This window comes from Mustela nivalis (genome assembly GCF_964662115.1).
Source record: "Mustela nivalis genome assembly, chromosome: Y".
Lineage (NCBI taxonomy): Eukaryota > Metazoa > Chordata > Mammalia > Carnivora > Mustelidae > Mustela > Mustela nivalis.
The window spans coordinates 26,086,511-26,107,484 of NC_139041.1; the positions used below are offsets into that span (position 1 = coordinate 26,086,511).

Consider the following 20,974-nt stretch of genomic DNA (forward strand, 5'->3'; position numbering starts at 1 on the left):
GGGCCGGGGCGGTGGCGGTGGCGGTGGCGGTGGCGGTGGCGGTGGCAGCAGAGCCTGTGTGGGAAGCCGAGGCCCGGCAGGCCAGAGGCGATGCCGGCCTGGGGGCGGAATTGGCGGTCTTGGTGGAGGACACAGTGGCCACGCCTGACCTTCGGGCAGAGGAAGACGAGGGGGACGAGGGTCAAGAGGACCGGGAGGACGCCGAGGATGAAAGGAAGCACACTGAAGTGGTGGAACGTCCTGAAGAGGCTGAGGAGGGAGACGAGGAGGAGGCTGCAGAGGGGCAGGCGGCTGAGGAGGTTAAGGAGGAAGGGGAGAAATATGACAAGGAAGAGTCTGTGGAAGAAGAGGCTAAGGAGGGGGATGAGCAACTGAAGGAGGAAGAGGAGCCTGAGGGGGATTCTGTGGAGGAAGGGGCTAAGGCTGAGGGGGCCAAAGAGGAGGATTTTGAAGAGCGGGTGGCTGAGGACATGGAGGCGGAGGCGGAGGAGGGCAAGAGGGAAGAGGCCAGGGAGGGGAGCCAGAAGGAGGGAGACGCGCAGGAGCTGCAGGAGAAGCGGGAAGGGGAAGAAGAGCGAGGGGCAAGACCAGGGCCACCCCGGTCCCCGCTCCAGGCCCTCCAGGCCCTGCAGTCAGAGCTGGAGCCCCTGAACAAGGACGCCAGCAGGGCCTACTCTCGGCTCAAGCTCAGGTTCTGGCAGAGGCGGCGGCATCACCTGGAACACCGAAGCGCCCTCATCCGGGGCATCCCTGGCTTCTGGGCCAAGGCTGTATCCTTGCTACCTTCATGGAGGGACCCTGATGTGGCCGGGCTAGTGCAGGAGACTCGTGTGGCAGGGGGCCCGGCTCACGCCTCCGTAATCAGGACAGTTTCGAATTCCTGCTTCCGGGTGGGGGTCCCTGGTGGGGCCTCCAGGTTGCCCTTGATGTCGCAGGAGGCCCTGAAGCTCCGCTGGTGGAGTAGGAGTCGAAGCCCGGGTCAGAATTAGGCATAGCCCCGGGGCCGCGTCCCACAAAACAGCTCCACTCAAAGCTCAGGCTCCCCTGGGAAGAAGGTAGCAGGCGAGCGGATGCTGGAGGCACCAATGGAGGCTGCCTGGGAAGGAGCCAGTTCTGCCTAGCCAGCAGCACAGGAGGATGTGCCAGAGAGGGGTGGCGTGGGCCGGGAGGGAGTTCTCTGAGGACACACAGCTGTTTCTGGGTTAGTGCCCGGCCGTGCGCTCCCTAACTACCTAATGCCACAGGCCGTGCGCGGGCCCAGGGGGCCTTGACTAAGGCCGTGAGGAGGGAGTGGGTCCCAGTGGGAGGAGAGGGGATGCGGCGCCCACCTGCCGTCCAGGCTTGCTCCCTTGTTCTAGCTCTATCATCTCCCGCCCTCGGAGAGTCCTTGACCCAAAGCAGTTTGTGAACCACCCGCAGCTGTCAGCCATGCTCAGGGGCCAAGATAAAGGCATACTTGTCTCCATGACGGATTTGCAGGTCTGGCCCGGGAGACGGAGGCTGGCCAGGGGTATGGGAGAGGAGCGGGTGACAGAAGAGACTCCTCCCCAAAGCCAGGAGGGGAAGGGTCTGCTGGACAGAGATTTCACCCCTCTGCCCCTCTTGGCTGCCCGGCAGGTGGAGGAACTCGAGCCTCCCCGTGATCGCCGCAAGATCCTGCTCTTCTTTCGCAAGAACTCCTACTTCCGCAATGAAGTCGTTGAGAAGGAGTATGTCCTCAGGGCTGCTGGTAAGGGGGCCTCTGCGTGGAGGGGTGGCAGCAGGTGGAGGCGGCAGGGTCGCACCTGATGCATTAGGCAGCACCTTCGCACGTACCCATCTTCCTGCAGGGTACGAGCCGTCTCATTCCACTCCCATCCAGTGGCACCGGAATTATGAACGGGAGGCCCGTAGCCGCAGACACCACAACAGCAGCCTAAACTTCTTCAACTGGTTCTCTGACCACAGCTTTGCCGGGTCTAGCAGGATAGCTGAGGTGGGTCCCGGGGACAGACCGCGCACGTGAACCTGGCTGTGTTCCCCAGCGGATTGGGATGGGCCTCTGAGCCCCGCCCCGTTTCCCCTGCCAGATCGTCATGGACGACCTGTGGCCCAATCCCCTGCAGTACTACGTGAGGAAGAAGGCCCCAGCCGAGGGAACTGAGAGGAGGGCAGGTGAGAAGACCGGGACGTGGGTGCAGAAAATGCTCCCTGCGGCTTCGTGGGAGCTGGGCTTCACAACTGCAGAGACTGAGGCTCCGAGGAACGCTCAGAGGCAGTGGCCCCAGGGCCAAAGGGCATGGCCTTGAGACAGGGAGACTGCAGAAGGGTAGTGTGGAACTGGTTCTGCCTGGGGAAGCTTGAGGAAGGCAGGGCCAGGCGGCGTCAATGAGCAGAGCTGGAGAAGCAGAATGGGCTCAGCAGCTGCCCTTGTGGGAAGTGCCATTCCCCGGCCATGGACTCCTGCCTGCAGGTCGACTGGCCACCACCTCACCTCTGTGCCCACCTACGTGCCTCCCACCACCCTTAGCACAGGTGTGTGGGTACCATGGTGTTAGGGCTCACGCATCACCCTGTCAGGTTTCTGTGTTCATCAGCAAGGTTGTCCCCTTCCTCTCTGCGGGCAGTGTTCTGCACGCACCACAATCACCCCGAGAACACTGGGCAGCGTGCAGAGATATGTTTACTACGTGGGTGGAGGAAATGGAGGGGCGATCGTAGCCCGGGTCGGCGGAGGGCGGGGGAGGATGACCACCCTTCCCCGGGAGGGCCTTGAAACCCTCAAGCAACCTTACGTACGGCCCACAGAGTTTACACACGGTTCTCCTCCTGTGCGCCTGTGTGTTCGTGTGTCTCTGTATATGTCTTCTCTCCAGGGAGCTTCAAGATGTTGAGATGAATATGCAGAAGAATCGCCCTTGACCGGCACTGGTCAGAAACTTCAGATGGGGCCATAGCCGAATGGTCAGACCGGTTGCTCAGCACAGGGAATTCCTGAAGTGTGGTGCCAGGGTGAAACACAGGGCCAACAGAGGCCTCCTTGGAAAAATACTGAAAAGTAGTAATACGATGTCCACTGTGTTTATGTGCGTTGGGTCCGTATGATCGTGCACGCTTTTCTCCACGGAAAGGGGCAGTGGGGTGCCTGAGCTCACGGGGTTCCCATTGATGCTTTGCACTCTGCCTGGGTATCCCAGCTCCGTGGAAGGGATGGGCCCCTATGCTTATCCAGAGGCCCAGGTCACACGTTCACGGCGACGGAATCCCAGAGGGCAGAGGTCCTTCCGCTGGGTTTTGGGGTGTGGGCCGGGAGAGGAGACAAGCGCCAGAGTCCTGCTGACAGGGCTCATCTCTTCCCTGGCGAAATGGCAGAGGTCAAGGAAAGGGAGGGACGCTCCCAGGCCGCACGTGTCCAGTGCCCGGGTTCGATGGATGGCGAAGACGGTCCTCCAGAGGTGCTCTCCCGTGGTAGTCCTCTGACACATCCACTGCACACAGCACAGGGCGCGGACTGGTGTTACATTACTCTTGTTGAACCCCAGTGCCAGTGTCTCCGTTGGTCTAACAAGGGGCCCGAGTTCTTGCTGACACAGTCATCCTCACAGTCCCTGAAAAAAAAAAAAAAAGAATAAAAAAGATGAAGAAAAACAAACCATGAAAGACGGGGGGATTGTTGGAGTGGGGACAGAGGGCAGTGGGGATGTAGGAGAGGTGACACTCTCGTGCTGGCCCAAGTGGCTGGGAGGAAGTACAAAAGGCAGGGGAGCGACACAACACACACTCACACACATGGACATCAAGGTTTCAATACCACCGCACCCCACAAACACACACAGTCCATTAGCCTCTCCCAGAACTGAAACACACTCTCAGGAGCAGACCAGTCACCGCCCCCCCACCCCACCCACACACTATTCACTCTCTCTGATGTCCCGACACGCACACACTCCCATCCCCTCCCACGCACACAATCTTCAGTCACTCACATGTCCGGGGACACACTCAGATACTGATGAACCCATGCTGCCCCAAGATGCTCAGTTTCCTGCTTCCCTTGATTCTTGGGTTGGGGTCCCCCCGATGGTAAACAGAGGAGAGTGGGGGAGAGGTAGGAGGATTGCTGAATGCGAGAAACTGTATACAGCCACCTGTCCCATGCTGACCCAGGCTGATATTCCTCTCTCTCTCCATGGGCTTAAGGCATCAGCCCTATGCCCTCCATCCGGTGAAGACCCCAAAAGGGAAGTGCCACCAAGAGTGACCCCTAGTCCTCACCAAAAGCTCAGGGAGCACACTCCCCTGGCTGATGTCTCTGTGCGCACAGGCGGCTTTCGAAAGCGTAGGGCACTGTCCATCGTCTGAGGTTTTAGCCTTCTGTGTGAAGGTCCATGGAAAGACCTGGCGTGTACAGACTACCTGTCACCAGCCTCACCCAGCAGGGTGTGGCAGTCAATCTCATGGGTGTTCCTGGTGCTTTTCAATGTGCAGTGCAGATTGCCTGTTCCATGTCAGGCTGTGCAGTTGATGATCCTTATGATTTAGAGCCTTGCCCCGCCCGGAATGGCTGGAGGTTCCTGAGGTTCCAGGAGGGAAGGCTCGTCCCCGGAGAGTGTAGGGGAGACTGGTCTTCTTGGACTCTTGATCTGGAAATGCTGGGGCATCCTCGACGGGTGTCCGCATGATGGCACCTGGCTCTGCTTGTGCTGGTCGGCTGTAACTGTCCTAGTTGCGGGAGCTTCACTGAGCAGTGGGAGCGGGACAACTCCCGTGTAGAACATGGCCTTAAGGGGTCCTCGGCCTGGGCCATTTCGGGGGCTGCTGCGTTTCCCTCTATGCTTGTGGCGTTTGGTAGGCTGTCACCAAGGACATGAAGCCTAGGGGAGAGGAAGGAGCGGAGTCTCCCACTCCTAGGCATCTCCAACCTGGCTCTGGGCACTGGGCTGACATTGAAGCCTGGCCCACCCCCTCCTTCCAGCCCGGCCTGCCCTGGTCCAGAGAGAAGGTGAGGCTGTGCAGGGCAGGTCCTTTTGGAGGTCAGGGAGCCCCCAATGTTAGGAGACCATGGACGGCGAGGGAGTCAGTGCCAGGTCCCCAACCCTAAGACAGGGAGCCAGGACATCTAAGACAAATCCGCGCTAGCATTCCATTTTCCCAGCTAGACAAGAGCACAAGGGTCTCCTGGCTAGCAGCCTCTGCAGGGCTGACTTTTGCAACACAAGCCAAAACAAAGCTACTCACCATGAAACATAGGTCCCTACCCAAGTTGAGGCAGTGAGTCTCCAGATGCCAGCCCACAAGCCCCATGGACGTGGTAGGCAGGGACATGATCAATGCCCTGACTGGCAGCATCTTTACAGTGAATCTGCAGGGGCCTCACTCTCTAGGCACGGAAAGTACTTAAAAAAACACACACGCACACTAAATTTGAAAGGGAATATGGCAGCCTGCCCAGGAGCTTGGTGCCCTAGCCCAGTAACCTTTGCCCCGCTGCCCAGCACTCTCTGACTGGTCTACCGCTGCCCTCCACGAAGCAGCATGACCAGGAACCTGGGCACTAAGGGAACCAAAATCTCTAACCCAGAGTGCTGTCTGATGGGAGAGGACCAGCTGAGGAATTGCCAGGCGTTCTGCCTTCATGGCTCTGGAGCACGTGCGTCTGTGCCTGGCCGTCCGCTCTGGAACTTCGTGTACTTGTCTGGGTAAAGGGGGTGGGGGTCTGCTCTGTGCCTGTGTATCTGTGTCTTCTTGAGTGTGCCTTGGGCTGGCTCTACGTCTCCAGTCTGGCATCTGTGCGCATCCCGGCTATGCCAGTGTTGGGTCCCCATAAGTGCCTTGGGCCGTGGAGAGTCTGCTTTGCTACAGCTGCCGGGTTGCTGGCCTGACATGTGTCTGTTGTATGAGCTCTTACCTCTGAGGTGGTCTGCCTGTGAATTGGACCCTGTTTCTTCCATTTTGGAGTCAGAACCCTCTCCTCCGTCAACGGGGTTGGCACGGCGTCTGCAATCTTTGGTGAGCCCCAAGAAGTCCTTGGCTGCCCGGGCCATAAGGTACGTGGTGACGCGTCCTTGGGAATTGAGGAACAGCCCGGCACCTACCGCCCATGCGCGAGGGGTAAGCGTCTCTGTGGCCTCGCTTAGGGCATGTGGTCACTCATCTTCTCACTCCTCCCACTTGCAACTGCTCTGTGGATTTGGGACTGAAAGCTCAGGCTCTTGCACACAGCATAGACGTGGGCAGCTTTCCAAAGGCTGCCCGTTCTGCTGTCGTGCACGTCTTACTCCATTGCTCTGAAGCCTCTTTACTGACCCGGGCAGAATGATGTCCACGACTACAGTACTAGGTTTCTGTGTACCCGTGGCATGATTCCACCTCCTGTTCCGCCATTACTTCCTCCTTTGCTATATGATTCTTGTTTTCAGGAAACATGATTGGTGACCTCGTTGACAGCACTGGATAGAGCTGTGCTCAGAAGACTTTTTGCTTCTGCGCACGTTGGGGGGTCCCTCGTAGGCAATGTGTCCTTTTGGTCTGTATACCTTGCAATGTATGGATTTAGCTGGGGCAGTCAAGGCCCTGCCTCCCTGTCTCTGCCCTTCCTCGCTCCCTCCCTCACTCCCCCTGCACCCCTGCTACTACAGTACTCTCCCTACTGCCCATGACCCTCTCATCCCTTCTGTGAATCCCTCCCATGCACCCTCTCTCACCCACCTCTTCCTAGCCTTCTCTGCTTCTCTCCCTTTCGTCCCAGTCTCCCTCTCCTCCCCCCCTCTCCGGGTCACCACCTGAGCCTTCCCCATTTGCAAGGCTGTGCTGTTTGTAGTGCAGTATTGCCTCAGAAGCCTCCTCTAGTGCCGTTGGTACAGTTGCATAGGCTAGGTCCGTTTGGATTGTACCAGTAATTCTAGAGTCTGGACTGTTTCCGGGACAGTCTCAGAAAATTTGTCTTCTCCCACAGAGGGCCATGCATTTCTGGCCCTGCAGGCATCCCTGTTTGCCCTGACAAGTAGACTTTTAGTAGAGGCACTCACAACCACCAAGCACCCTGCACAAAACCTCAAAGGAGTTCCCCCTGCTTCTGTCGGTCAAAATCCCCCTGGACACCACCACCCATTCTTTGAAAATGAGGCCCTCCCATGATGCACCCCCAATGCAGCCAGCCTTGCCATCGCCCATGGGGACTTCCTCACACCTCCGGCAGCATGTGTCCTTTCGGCCACATGACCATCCCCCACCATCCCCCAGACTGGACCTGCATGAGGTGTGGTTCGGACTGGAAGGACCTGGTGCGTACCAGAGAAAGGACACACGTGCTACTAACGCTCACTTGGCCATACCCTCCCCGGCTGGTACTCCACTCAGTGACGGACGCAGACAAAGGAAGCACTCAGAGCAGAGTTGGAGAGAAGACCCGGAGAGATCTTGCATGAAAGTCAGGCGACGGAAGAGAACGCAAAGGGGAGAAGAGACACTGACAGAACAGGGAAAAGGTTCTGGCAGAGGAAAGTACAGTGGATGCGGGACCTACCGGTGGCTTGGATGGAAGAATACCCAGAATTACCCTTTAGGCCGGAGGTCTGGTCCATTAGCATGCCACCGAGCGCTCCCACGGACCTCCCTCGGGCTGGGTTAGTAGGTCTGTACACCAGGGCGGCCACGGACCTCGGCTCTGTGCTCACTAACTTCAGGGACATTGCTTTGTGTGCAGTACCTCTGTTTTAAGGAAAGGTGGGACCTGGGGGTTGGAGGGGTGTGGGAGGGAGATGGTCCCTGCATCCAGCATCTTGGTGGTGGCCACCTGGCTCCCTCCACCACTGGGTGGGTCAAGGGGGAAAGCCACGTGGACAGTGAGGAGGCAGCGGTTTAGCAGCAGCTGATGACTCCAGGGCTTTGCCCCAGGTTGTCTGAGAAGGGGCGTTGAGGCTTCCGAACAGAGGGCAGACAGTGGATTCAGCCGCTGGATTTCAATTCTCTGGTGCCAGCCGAGTGGTCCCAGGAGAACGGATGAGAAAGGGTAGAGTGTGTCTGGGATACCAGGCGACTTGTGGGAATGGCCTGGGTGGTGTCTCCGAAGGAAACGATTGGGGTTGAGGGCCGGAGGCCACCCTGAAGGAGGAGCACTGGCTGGTTCCCTGGCTGGCTCCTGTGTGAGTAAGGGACAAGGCTGGTGGTGGCCACGTCCACTGACCTGTCACTGTCACCCAGCGTCCTGGGCATGGCTAAGAGGTGCCATCCAGCCCAGGCCACACGCATGCCTCCACCACCGCTGCCCCCGACAGCCCCTGCACTGAGGCCCTATGTGCATGAGTGCCCCAGGCCATCGCACTCTGATAGGTGGCTGCTACCCACCCGCCCACCCGGGCCGCAGAGCTCAACCTGCCTATCACACGGCCATCTCCTTCCCTCCGCAGCTGCCTGGGCTCACGGCCACCCCGTTGGGATAGGTAGGTGAGGACCCGAGGAGGCAGGGCTGCCCCGGAATCCTGGACCACCTTGGTCCTGGAAGGGAGACGGGCTCCTGTGGGTACACCGGGGAGGGCACTTCTGGCCCTAGAGGCTGTGGGGATGGCGGCAGAGGCTGTGGGGGAATCTGAGGCCCAGCAGGACAAAGAGGACGCTGGCGCAGGGGACGACTGGGTCCTGGAAGCGGGGGTAGTGTCGGTGAAAGATGAGGACGTGGCGCAAGCAGAGCAGGACGAGAGGCTCCAGGAGCTGCCCCAGGCAGAACAAGTGCCGTGGCCTGACACGGCCGGGGCCTCATTTGCCACGCTGGAGTTCAGGAAGCGCTCCGCTCTCTGGGTTCCCAAGCCTCCAGGGTCTACTTGGGGCTCAAGCGCAGGAAGAATCAGAAGCGGAGCTCTCCCCTGTCTGGAAGAAGGGCCATCGTCCAGGGCATCCCTGGCTTCTGGGCCCAGGCGGTAACCTTCGTCCTGCTGGCTGGCATTGGTGGCAGTGGAGGTGGAGAGGGAGGAGGGCAGTGGCAGAGCAGGGCAAGAGCCAGGGTCAGGAGAGTTGTGGGGATGGTCCCGCTCCCGCAATAATGGGCCCCAGCCCTCCAGCAGTGGGCACTCCCCCGCAGCAGGGCACCCCACCCCTGCAGTGGCCTCGCCCCTCTAATGCACAGCCCAGGGTGGTCCTGGAGTGGGTGTTTGCTGGGCAGGAGTGGCAACTGGGGAGAAGGGCAGGGGATGGGATGAGACCTGTTCAGGCCTGCCTGAACAGGGGCTGCAGCACCCCCAACACTCTTCTGGGGGTCATTGAACACATGCCAGCACTTTCAAAACCTAGTGAAGCCCAGGCACACTTGGCTCCGGGCAGATATTGGAAGGAAATGATTCTCTGGGTACACGGGGCAGGTGGAGAGTCTGCCTACCCCCTACCCTGTCCTGCACAACCAGTGTAGTTTCCCAAATTGTCCGGTGTAGACCCACGGGTTTGTCTGCAGGGGCACACTGAAACTCAGTCGGCTGGCGGCCTGGCTTCAGAGAACCCCAGGAGCCCAGACACAGTGCAGGGGGTGCTACAAACTCTGTCTCCACAGGTCCTGCTGAGGCAGACCTGAAGCCCCTGGCCCAGACGCCCTAAGGCACGTTGTTTCCCTACCTGCCTCTCCCTCACCATGTCCCCCTCCCCCTCACACTCTCTCCTCTCTGCTCTTCCTCTGTGTCTCCTCCTCAGTGTCTGGGTCTCTGTGTCTCTCTCTCTTCTCCTTTCCCCCTGTTCCCACCCTACCGTTTTCCCTCCCTGTCTCGCTGCATCTGCCAGGCTCTTGCTTTGCACCTGGGTGTACAGCCATATTGCAAGTGAGTGGAGCAGCCCCCGTGTAGGCAGAGAAGGCCACTGAAGGGCCCACGGCTTCAGGCGAACACACAGGTAAACACAGCCGTGAGAGAGGGACCAAGTACATCCGACCTCCAAAGTGGTGACTGTCCCCTGGCACCGCAAGATCCGGGCACAGGCCGGAGGGCCATAGGATGGGAGTGAAGGAAAGTCCTTGGCCTTCCCATGTTGGGCCCAGTCAGCCTCAGCCCTGTTGATCCTCGAAGCCCAGCGACAACCCAGTGCAGACCATGGATGAGGGACGGGCCAGCGCTGGGGAGGTCGGGAGGGGGGCAGTGCTTGCTGTTTCCGCACATGCCCCATTCTGTCCCCTGCTCTCAGAAGGGAAGGGCTGGGTCCATCCTGGTTCTCTTTTCCAGAGCACCTGACTTCGAGGCTCCTTGTCCCAAGGCAGATCCTGAATGGATCGGCAGATATCATCCGTGACGGGCGGCCAGGACACAGACATGCTCAGCTACCTGACCAATTTAGAGGCTGCTGGCCTTGGAGACCTAGGCTGGCGGAGGTCGTTGGCAGTGGGGTTTGAGCGGGAGGGGGCGTGGTAAGGTTGTTCCGAGTCATGGCCAGGCACTCAGTCAGGACACCGAGAGGACACGTCCCCCTCCCTTTCCTCTTTCTTTGGCGGGGCAGGTGGAGGAAGGGGCGTGCCTTGTACCGCTGCTGGTTGATGTTTTCCTTTGGGAGCAGCCCCTACTTCCAGACCAAAACGATCGTTAAGGGGTATCACCTTCGCATTTGCCGGTAGGACACTGGGCCCTGGGAACGCGTAGGGAGGAACGCAGGGTAGCCGGCCAGGGGTGGGAATTGGCACAGGAGGGAGAAAGGATGGAGCTTGAGAGGGAGAGGGGGCGTGGGTCCATGGCCATGGAGAGCCTCCCTTAAATTTTTTCGTCCTTCGGGATACAGGGGGACTCGTGGCACTGCAGTCCACGTGGGGTTCGGAACGTGGAGCTGCCAGCTGCAGGCAGGACACCAGCAGCCTGAACTTCTTTAACTGGTCGTCTGACCCCAGGAGCCCAGGATCTCCAGGATTGCCAGGGGCGGTCCCTGTAGCCTTTGTCAGCAGCGGTGATGCTGGAGACCCGGCTGCGGGGAACGGGGCCTGGGCCCCGTGCTCACCTGCCCATTTCGTCGTGCCAGATCATCATCAAGGAGCTGTGGCCCAATCCCTGGCAGTACTACCCGAGGCAGGAAGGCAGCCGATGGGCATGAACTGAGAGGAGGACCTGTTGGTGAGGAGCCAGGAGGGCTGGGTCTTGAATGTGGAAGGAAGGTGCCAGGGACTCTCAGCTTAGCGGCAGGGCAACCGAGGCTGCGACGAGCCTGGGCCCCAGGTTGCTCCAGGCGTGGGTTGCAGCGTGGGAAGGGAGCCTGTGGAAGTCAGGGCACACCCCCGGGGCAGCAGGTGTGTCCACCTGGGGGAGATCAGGCCTGCCAGGCTGTTAGCCAGAATGTTCCTGGTCAGTCAGGAGAAGCAAGGCTTCTCCACCCCATTCCTCCGAACTGTCACCCGAGACTGCCGGTCCCTCTCTCTTGGTCCTCCTGACACTCATTCAGTTGGGGATGGCCTGCCTGTCTTTAGGAGTGGGGCACATTTGTCCCGTCCCCTCCTGTGCCATGATTCCCTGCCTCCATGTTCCCGAGAACCACGTGTCCTCCCACAGCCCTATGGCCATGCCTGGGAATGGTACTAGGCCCTCTCTAGGAGGGGTCGTGAAGGCCTCGCCGAGGAGGAGGAGGGATCCCACAGGGACGAGGCATGCTCTCAACACCACCATGGCTATCCTTGGCATCATACAGTTTCCCAAAGAGCTAACATTTCTGTGTGTATTTTCGTGTGCGTGTGTGTGTCTGCCTGTCTGTCTGTCTGCATGTGTGTATGTGTAGGGGCATGGCAGCTGGGTGGAAATGGACATCGCAGTTTGACCACGAAGATGAAGTTGAGGGGCACTCCACCGTTGTGAGACGTGGATGGGCTAGTCTGCATGTTGCTCTGCCTGTGTGGGAGAGAAGCGAGGAAAAGGATCACCAGGAGCAGGTCTAGAGTGTATCCTGCACATACCTGCAGGGACAGGGAGAGGGCCATAAGCGAGTAACGAGGCACTTTGTGACTGTGTGTCAGTTTATATCGGAGGCACAGGAAAGGGCAGGGAGGAAACGAGGCCGGTGGATCCTCCAATCCCCATCCTGTTGCTTTCCATGTGTGGAGGTGATGTGTTCGATGGGGGTAGGGCTTGGCCTGTGGAGAGACCCCCGCCCTTCCTAGGCAGGGTCTGGGGGGAGGATGGGAAAAGGCAGACCTTCTTGGCCAAGCCTTGTTCTTTAGAGCAGGGGACGCAGGCGGGGTAGGCTCCTGCCGAGCGGGGCCCTGTTGGCCCCGTGGCTCCTCCTACCCCCACATTCATTTCGCTTGGAGAGATTTGCCCAGTTCCCTTGCTCCTGGACTTGTGCCCTGCATTACTGTGACGTGATCCCACGCATGCTTCTGGTCAGATCCAGCGTAAAACCAAAGGTCCCGGGAGGACAAAGGCGGTGGCGGTCACTCGTGGTCCCTGTGGACTCACGACCCTCCCGCTGATTAACACCACCCACCTGCACGAGAGACAGTTCCATGGATGTCTGAGGGAAGGCTGGTGTGTGCTGTTGGCTGTGTGACGTCATGAGTGTGCTGCGGGTTGGGGAGCGGGTCTGGGACGGTTTGCGTGTGTATCTGTTGTTTCTGCACGCACGTGTGTGTGTGTGCCTGTGTGTGTGAGTAAGCGCGCGTGGGCCTCTGGTCGTCAAGCACTTTGTGCCACCTGAGCATTCCTCTGAGCTTTTGACCGTGTGTTTATCCTTCTGCACGTGTGTGGGCATGTTTGTTCCAATTGGATCACATGTGTGCAGGACATCATGTGTCGTTATGGGTTGTCCATGTGTGTTTCCCTGTGTCCATGTGTGTGAGATAGACCCAGGGTGTAGGCCTGCATCCCAGGGACAGTGTGTGTTTGTGTTTTGTGTCTGTGTTGAACGCCAAGGGTGAGTGTAGCGAGGCCTCGTGTGACTTCAGGCGCATAGGGCCTGGACGTGTTCCTAGATGCTTCGTGTGCATGTTGGCATGTGCATATATGTGCCTCTGAGTGTGGCCACCAATGCTCGCCTATTACTTGTGTGTAGTTTCAAGTGCACGTATGTGTGAGTTTGTGGTGAACATGAATGCCTCCTTGATGGACCCCATGTGTGTAGGTGTTTGTTTCGTTTCCGTTCGATTGTGTGTTTACATGCTCAGGATTGGGTGTTTGTGCGGCCAAGGGTCATGCCCAGGAGCAGGGACCGTGTGTGTTGCACCAGTTTGTGTGTTTCTAAGCACACATGCATGTGTGTATACCTGCATGCAGAATTCTGCACGGCTGTGTGTGAGGTGACGCATGTGTGTATTGTGTGTGTATGCTTTTTTCAGGGACGGCTGGGTGTGTGATCCTGAGGGGCTATATGTATATGGCTGTGTGCCGGAGACCTTGTATGCAAGTGCTCTGGGTTCATATCCTTGCATGCCCCCGATTGTCTGTTGGGTGTCTGTGTGATTTCAGGCCCATGGGTGATTGTGTGTTTGTGTGCGTACCAGCAGATATAGGTGTTACCGCTAGTGCGTGCTCGGTGTTGGAAGCCATGCATGCACGCGCGCAAGCTCATGTGTGTGTCTGTGGATGCTGCTCTGGGGCTTGTTTACATACAGTTGTGCTGGAGAGTTTTGTGTGTGTTGTGGTTGCGTGTTTACACATGCCTTTTAGTGTACATTGGTGAGATAAGGGTGCATGCCTGTGTGCCAGTACCAGGATGTGTGCGGGGAGCACATGTGTGTTTGTGTGAGCATGAGTGTGTGTGTGTGTGTGCGTGTGTGTCTGAGCTGTGAGTGTGTATTCCTGTATCACAGAAATCATGTGTTTTTCTCAAATGTGTCGGTATCCTCCGGGGTGTGGGGTGTGTGGGGGGAAAGTTGTGCATGTCTGTTTGTCAAAACTGTGAATGTGTTTGATGGAGTAGGCCTACAGGTGTGCTTTTTTTTTTTTTTTCCAGTGCAGCGTCAACCGTCTACATCTGTGCCAGAGACCTTCTCTGTCTCTTCTCAGGGTGCTTGTGCTTGCAAGCTTAGCTGTGTATGCCAGGTAGCGCAGGGCTGCATGCCTCAGGGTTGTGTGTGCTTGTGTGTTGTGTGTGTGCATGCGCGTGTGTGTGTCTGGGGTAGTGTGTTCTGTGTGCTTGCATAAGTGTGCACACGTGAGCGTGTGAGGGGCGCATGTGCGCACGTGCTCTTGGGTGGCTACGTGTGTGCCTGCTGACTCAGAGTATGTGTTCGCTCACACGTTTCTATATCCTCAGGAGCGTGTCTGTGTTTGCACACGTGCACATGCTCAGATGTTTGGGGGTAAATTGTGTATGCCTGTGTGCCAGAGGCCGTGGATGTGGTTGGGTGTACTTCGGTGCTGTGTGAGCGTGAGATTTCCTGGACACACGTGGGTATGATTTTTTGGTGGGTGGGGCCGTATGTGTCTGCCTGTGCTGTGGACGTGTGATTATTTGGATGTGTGTGCCTTGAACGTGTGTGAGGGTTCGTGTATATGGTGGCGGGGCACCCAGCTTGGAGCCCTATTGCTGGTCACGTGACCAGTGGCCAGTCACAGAGGGGCGGCGGGCTTTTGTTTCCTGGGAGAAGAGCTGCTCAGGGAGGCTTCTGCATCTTTCTTGCTGAAGCCCTGGTCTTCCAGGGACCCTGTGGGCAGAGAGAGGGCAGAGAAAGAGGCCCTGAATACAAAGGGCGAGCGAGGGGAAGATGGAGAGGAGAGCATGAGGAAAGGCTAGGCAGACGGATGGAGCACTCTCCGTCCTGCTTGTGCTGAGCAGCCAAGGACAGGGACTGGGGGGAACTGCGGCCTCACTTCCCAACCCCCATCCCTCAGCGAGGCACAGAGCTTCGGGGCCTCTGTCCCCTGGAATAGCACTCTTCTGCCATGCCTGGGCTGACGATTTCCACGCACGCCTGGCCAGGGTTCCCGGGGGTGCATACGGTGTCCTCAGTCTTTGAGGACCGTGTTGGGGAATGGCAAGGGACAGTTTCTCCTCGACAAGCTTCAAATACCGGGCGGAGAGCATGGTGAACGTGGCCACGGGATGGGGGTGTTAGTGGCTTGGCGCACAGGGTGGGGGGTCGGGCGGTGGTGGGGAGTGGAGGCGGGAACGGAAGGATCCCATAGGCGGAGCCTGAGGCCATCCTGGAGGAGGTGTACTGTTGGGCTCCCTGGCCGGCTCGTGTGGGGGTGAGGGGCCGGGCCAGAGAAGGCCCTGTGCGGCACCGTGTCAGTGGTTGGCCCCGGGGGACCACCATCATCCTGGGCGTGGCTTGGGCGGGCTCACGTGGCCCAAGCCGCATGCGTGCCTCTGCCACCTCTGCGCGTGGCCGGCTTCCCCTAGGCCTTGTGCGCACGCGTCGCCCAGGCCCCCACCCGCGGTTGGCCGGCTGCTGTCCGCCGTCATTCCCCGGCGCCAGAGCCCTAGCTGCCAGGGCTGTGTGGAGAGCCACGTGCTCTCGCCTCCATCTCCTTCCCTCCAGCGCTTCCAGGGCTCAGGGCCACGGCCACATGGAGAGCGGGGCGGGGTCCGGGGAAGACGGGGCTGCCCCAGAATCCTGGACCACCTTGGTCCGGGAAGGGTGCGGTGAGGAGGCGGGGGCCCTCGGGGAGCACAGTGCCGGGGGCGAAGTGGGGGCGCTGCAGGCCGTAGGGGCCGGGGCGGTGGCGGTGGCAGTGGCGGTGGCGGTGGCGGTGGCAGCAGAGCCTGTGTGGGAAGCCAAGGCCCGGCAGGCCAGAGGCGATGCCGGCCTGGGGGCGGAATTGGCGGTCTTGGTGGAGGACACAGTGGCCGCGCCTGACCTTCGGGCAGAGGAAGACGAGGGGGACGAGGGTCAAGAGGACCGGGAGGACGCCGAGGATGAAAGGAAGCACACTGAAGTGGTGGAACGTCCTGAAGAGGCTGAGGAGGGAGACGAGGAGGAGGCTGCAGAGGGGCAGGCGGCTGAGGAGGTTAAGGAGGAAGGGGAGAAAGATGACAAGGAAGAGTCTGTGGAAGAAGAGGCTAAGGAGGGGGATGAGCAACTGAAGGAGGAAGAGGAGCCTGAGGGGGATTCTGTGGAGGAAGGGGCTAAGGCTGAGGAGGCCAAAGAGGAGGATTTTGAAGAGCGGGTGGCTGAGGACGTGGAGGCGGAGGCGGAGGAGGGCAAGAGGGAAGAGGCCATGGAGGGGAGCCAGAAGGAGGGAGACGCGCAGGAGCTGCAGGAGAAGCGGGAAGGGGAAGAAGAGCGAGGGGCAAGACCAGGGCCACCCCGGTCCCCGCTCCAGGCCCTCCAGGCCCTGCAGTCAGAGCTGGAGCCCCTGAACAAGGAAGCCAGCAGGGCCTACTCTCGGCTCAAGCTCAGGTTCTGGCAGAGGCGGCGGCATCACCTGGAACACCGAAGCGCCCTCATCCGGGGCATCCCTGGCTTCTGGGCCAAGGCTGTATCCTTGCTACCTTCATGGAGGGACCCTGATGTGGCCGGGCTAGTGCAGGAGACTCGTGTGGCAGGGGGCCCGGCTCACGCCTCCGTGATCAGGACAGTTTCGAATTCCTGCTTCCGGGTGGGGGTACCTGGTGGGGCCTCCAGGTTGCCCTTGATGTCGCAGGAGGCCCTGAAGCTCTGCTGGTGGAGTAGGAGTCGAAGCCCGGGTCAGAATTAGGCATAGCCCCGGGGCCGCGTCCCACAAAACAGCTCCACTCAAAGCTCAGGCTCCCCTGGGAAGAAGGTAGCAGGCGAGCGGATGCTGGAGGCACCAATGGAGGCTGCCTGGGAAGGAGCCAGTTCTGCCTAGCCAGCAGCACAGGAGGATGTGCCAGAGAGGGGTGGCGTGGGCCGGGAGGGAGTTCTCTGAGGACACACAGCTGTTTCTGGGTTAGTGCCCGGCCGTGCGCTCCCTAACTACCTAATGCCACAGGCCGTGCGCGGGCCCAGGGGGCCTTAACTAAGGCCGTGAGGAGGGAGTGGGTCCCAGTGGGAGGAGAGGGGATGCGGTGCCCACCTGCCGTCCAGGCTTGCTCCCTTGTTCTAGCTCTATCATCTCCTGCCCTCGGAGAGTCCTTGACCCAAAGCAGTTTGTGAACCACCCGCAGCTGTCAGCCATGCTCAGGGGCCAAGATAAAGGCATACTTGTCTCCATGACGGATTTGCAGGTCTGGCCCGGGAGACGGAGGCTGGCCAGGGGTATGGGAGAGGAGCGGGTGACAGAAGAGACTCCTCCCCAAAGCCAGGAGGGGAAGGGTCTGCTGGACAGAGATTTCACCCCTCTGCCCCTCTTGGCTGCCCTGCAGGTGGAGGAACTCGAGCCTCCCCGTGATCGCCGCAAGATCCTGCTCTTCTTTCGCAAGAACTCCTACTTCCGCAATGAAGTCGTTGAGAAGGAGTATGTCCTCAGGGCTGCTGGTAAGGGGGCCTCTGCGTGGAGGGGTGGCAGCAGGTGGAGGCGGCAGGGTCGCACCTGATGCATTAGGCAGCACCTTCGCACGTACCCATCTTCCTGCAGGGTACGAGCCGTCTCATTCCACTCCCATCCAGTGGCACCGGAATTATGAACGGGAGGCCCGTAGCCGCAGACACCACAACAGCAGCCTAAACTTCTTCAACTGGTTCTCTGACCACAGCTTTGCCGGGTCTAGCAGGATAGCTGAGGTGGGTCCCGGGGACAGACCGCGCACGTGAACCTGGCTGTGTTCCCCAGCGGATTGGGATGGGCCTCTGAGCCCCGCCCCGTTTCCCCTGCCAGATCGTCATGGACGACCTGTGGCCCAATCCCCTGCAGTACTACGTGAGGAAGAAGGCCCCAGCCGAGGGAACTGAGAGGAGGGCAGGTGAGAAGACCGGGACGTGGGTGCAGAAAATGCTCCCTGCGGCTTCGTGGGAGCTGGGCTTCACAACTGCAGAGACTGAGGCTCCGAGGAACGCTCAGAGGCAGTGGCCCCAGGGCCAAAGGGCATGGCCTTGAGACAGGGAGACTGCAGAAGGGTAGTGTGGAACTGGTTCTGCCTGGGGAAGCTTGAGGAAGGCAGGGCCAGGCGGCGTCAATGAGCAGAGCTGGAGAAGCAGAATGGGCTCAGCAGCTGCCCTTGTGGGAAGTGCCATTCCCCGGCCATGGACTCCTGCCTGCAGGTCGACTGGCCACCACCTCACCTCTGTGCCCACCTACGTGCCTCCCACCACCCTTAGCACAGGTGTGTGGGTACCATGGTGTTAGGGCTCACGCATCACCCTGTCAGGTTTCTGTGTTCATCAGCAAGGTTGTCCCCTTCCTCTCTGCGGGCAGTGTTCTGCACGCACCACAATCACCCCGAGAACACTGGGCAGCGTGCAGAGATATGTTTACTACGTGGGTGGAGGAAATGGAGGGGCGATCGTAGCCCGGGTCGGCGGAGGGCGGGGGAGGATGACCACCCTTCCCCGGGAGGGCCTTGAAACCCTCAAGCAACCTTACGTACGGCCCACAGAGTTTACACACGGTTCTCCTCCTGTGCGCCTGTGTGTTCGTGTGTCTCTGTATATGTCTTCTCTCCAGGGAGCTTCAAGATGTTGAGATGAATATGCAGAAGCATCGCCCTTGACCGGCACTGGTCAGAAACTTCAGATGGGGCCATAGCCGAATGGTCAGACCGGTTGCTCAGCACAGGGAATTCCTGAAGTGTGGTGCCAGGGTGAAACACAGGGCCAACAGAGGCCTCCTTGGAAAAATACTGAAAAGTAGTAATACGATGTCCACTGTGTTTATGTGCGTTGGGTCCGTATGATCGTGCACGCTTTTCTCCACGGAAAGGGGCAGTGGGGTGCCTGAGCTCACGGGGTTCCCATTGATGCTTTGCACTCTGCCTGGGTATCCCAGCTCCGTGGAAGGGATGGGCCCCTATGCTTATCCAGAGGCCCAGGTCACACGTTCACGGCGACGGAATCCCAGAGGGCAGAGGTCCTTCCGCTGGGTTTTGGGGTGTGGGCCGGGAGAGGAGACAAGCGCCAGAGTCCTGCTGACAGGGCTCATCTCTTCCCTGGCGAAATGGCAGAGGTCAAGGAAAGGGAGGGACGCTCCCAGGCCGCACGTGTCCAGTGCCCGGGTTCGATGGATGGCGAAGACGGTCCTCCAGAGGTGCTCTCCCGTGGTAGTCCTCTGACACATCCACTGCACACAGCACAGGGCGCGGACTGGTGTTACATTACTCTTGTTGAACCCCAGTGCCAGTGTCTCCGTTGGTCTAACAAGGGGCCCGAGTTCTTGCTGACACAGTCATCCTCACAGTCCCTGAAAAAAAAAAAAAAAAGAATAAAAAAGATGAAGAAAAACAAACCATGAAAGACGGGGGGATTGTTGGAGTGGGGACAGAGGGCGGTGGGGATGTAGGAGAGGTGACACTCTCGTGCTGGCCCAAGTGGCTGGGAGGAAGTACAAAAGGCAGGGGAGCGACACAACACACACTCACACACATGGACATCAAGGTTTCAATACCACCGCACCCCACAAACACACACAGTCCATTAGCCTCTCCCAGAACTGAAACACACTCTCAGGAGCAGACCAGTCACCGCCCCCCCACCCCACCCACACACTATTCACTCTCTCTGATGTCCCGACACGCACACACTCCCATCCCCTCCCACGCACACAATCTTCAGTCACTCACATGTCCGGGGACACACTCAGATACTGATGAACCCATGCTGCCCCAAGATGCTCAGTTTCCTGCTTCCCTTGATTCTTGGGTTGGGGTCCCCCCGATGGTAAACAGAGGAGAGTGGGGGAGAGGTAGGAGGATTGCTGAATGCGAGAAACTGTATACAGCCACCTGTCCCATGCTGACCCAGGCTGATATTCCTCTCTCTCTCCATGGGCTTAAGGCATCAGCCCTATGCCCTCCATCCGGTGAAGACCCCAAAAGGGAAGTGCCACCAAGAGTGACCCCTAGTCCTCACCAAAAGCTCAGGGAGCACTCTCCCCTGGCTGATGTCTCTGTGCGCACAGGCGGCTTTCGAAAGCGTAGGGCACTGTCCATCGTCTGAGGTTTTAGCCTTCTGTGTGAAGGTCCATGGAAAGACCTGGCGTGTACAGACTACCTGTCACCAGCCTCACCCAGCAGGGTGTGGCAGTCAATCTCATGGGTGTTCCTGGTGCTTTTCAATGTGCAGTGCAGATTGCCTGTTCCATGTCAGGCTGTGCAGTTGATGATCCTTATGATTTAGAGCCTTGCCCCGCCCGGAATGGCTGGAGGTTCCTGAGGTTCCAGGAGGGAAGGCTCGTCCCCGGAGAGTGTAGGGGAGACTGGTCTTCTTGGACTCTTGATCTGGAAATGCTGGGGCATCCTCGACGGGTGTCCGCATGATGGCACCTGGCTCTGCTTGTGCTGGTCGGCTGTAACTGTCCTAGTTGCGGGAGCTTCACTGAGCAGTGGGAGCGGGACAACTCCCGTGTAGAACATGGCCTTAAGGGGTCCTCGGCCTGGGCCATTTCGGGGGCTGCTGCGTTTCCCTCTATGCTTGTGGCGTTTGGTAGGCTGTCACCAAGGACATGAAGCCTAGGGGAGAGGAAGGAGCGGAGTCTCCCACTCCTAGGCATCTCCAACCTGGCTCTGGGCACTGGGCTGACATTGAAGCCTGGCCCACCCCCTCCTTCCAGCCCGGCCTGCCCTGGTCCAGAGAGAAGGTGAGGCTGTGCAGGGCAGGTCCTTTTGGAGGTCAGGGAGCCCCCAATGTTAGGAGACCATGGACGGCGAGGGAGTCAGTGCCAGGTCCCCAACCCTAAGACAGGGAGCCAGGACATCTAAGACAAATCCGCGCTAGCATTCCATTTTCCCAGCTAGACAAGAGCACAAGGGTCTCCTGGCTAGCAGCCTCTGCAGGGCTGACTTTTGCAACACAAGCCAAAACAAAGCTACTCACCATGAAACATAGGTCCCTACCCAAGTTGAGGCAGTGAGTCTCCAGATGCCAGCCCACAAGCCCCATGGACGTGGTAGGCAGGGACATGATCAATGCCCTGACTGGCAGCATCTTTACAGTGAATCTGCAGGGGCCTCACTCTCTAGGCACTGAAAGTACTTAAAAAAACACACACGCACACTA

The 20,974-nt window shown here is 59.1% G+C and overlaps 2 protein-coding genes across 2 annotated transcripts in view; both read left to right on the forward strand.

Annotated features, from left to right (window-relative positions):
* LOC309856931 (testis-specific Y-encoded protein 10-like) overlaps window positions 1-2,885 on the forward strand; it is a gene marked incomplete at its 5' end in the record, with an annotated part of 8,102 nt that extends 5,217 nt beyond the window's left edge. Inside the window, 6 exons of the mRNA XM_082718739.1 lie at window positions 49-770; window positions 1,402-1,479; window positions 1,618-1,729; window positions 1,830-1,975; window positions 2,070-2,154; window positions 2,856-2,885. Coding sequence (XP_082574865.1) covers window positions 49-770; window positions 1,402-1,479; window positions 1,618-1,729; window positions 1,830-1,975; window positions 2,070-2,154; window positions 2,856-2,878 — 1,166 coding nt within the window. The 3' untranslated portion in view covers window positions 2,879-2,885. The remainder of the gene's footprint in view (window positions 1-48; window positions 771-1,401; window positions 1,480-1,617; window positions 1,730-1,829; window positions 1,976-2,069; window positions 2,155-2,855) is intronic.
* An 8,822-nt stretch (window positions 2,886-11,707) lies between these two features.
* Window positions 11,708-18,574, forward strand: LOC309856917 (testis-specific Y-encoded protein 10-like; the record flags this gene model as incomplete). Its single annotated transcript, XM_082718708.1, has 7 exons — window positions 11,708-11,854; window positions 16,188-16,343; window positions 16,975-17,052; window positions 17,191-17,302; window positions 17,403-17,548; window positions 17,643-17,727; window positions 18,429-18,574. 7 exons carry the CDS (start codon window positions 11,708-11,710, stop codon window positions 18,449-18,451), a joined length of 747 nt encoding a protein of 248 aa, XP_082574834.1. The 3' UTR covers window positions 18,452-18,574.
* Window positions 18,575-20,974: the final 2,400 nt, after the last annotated feature.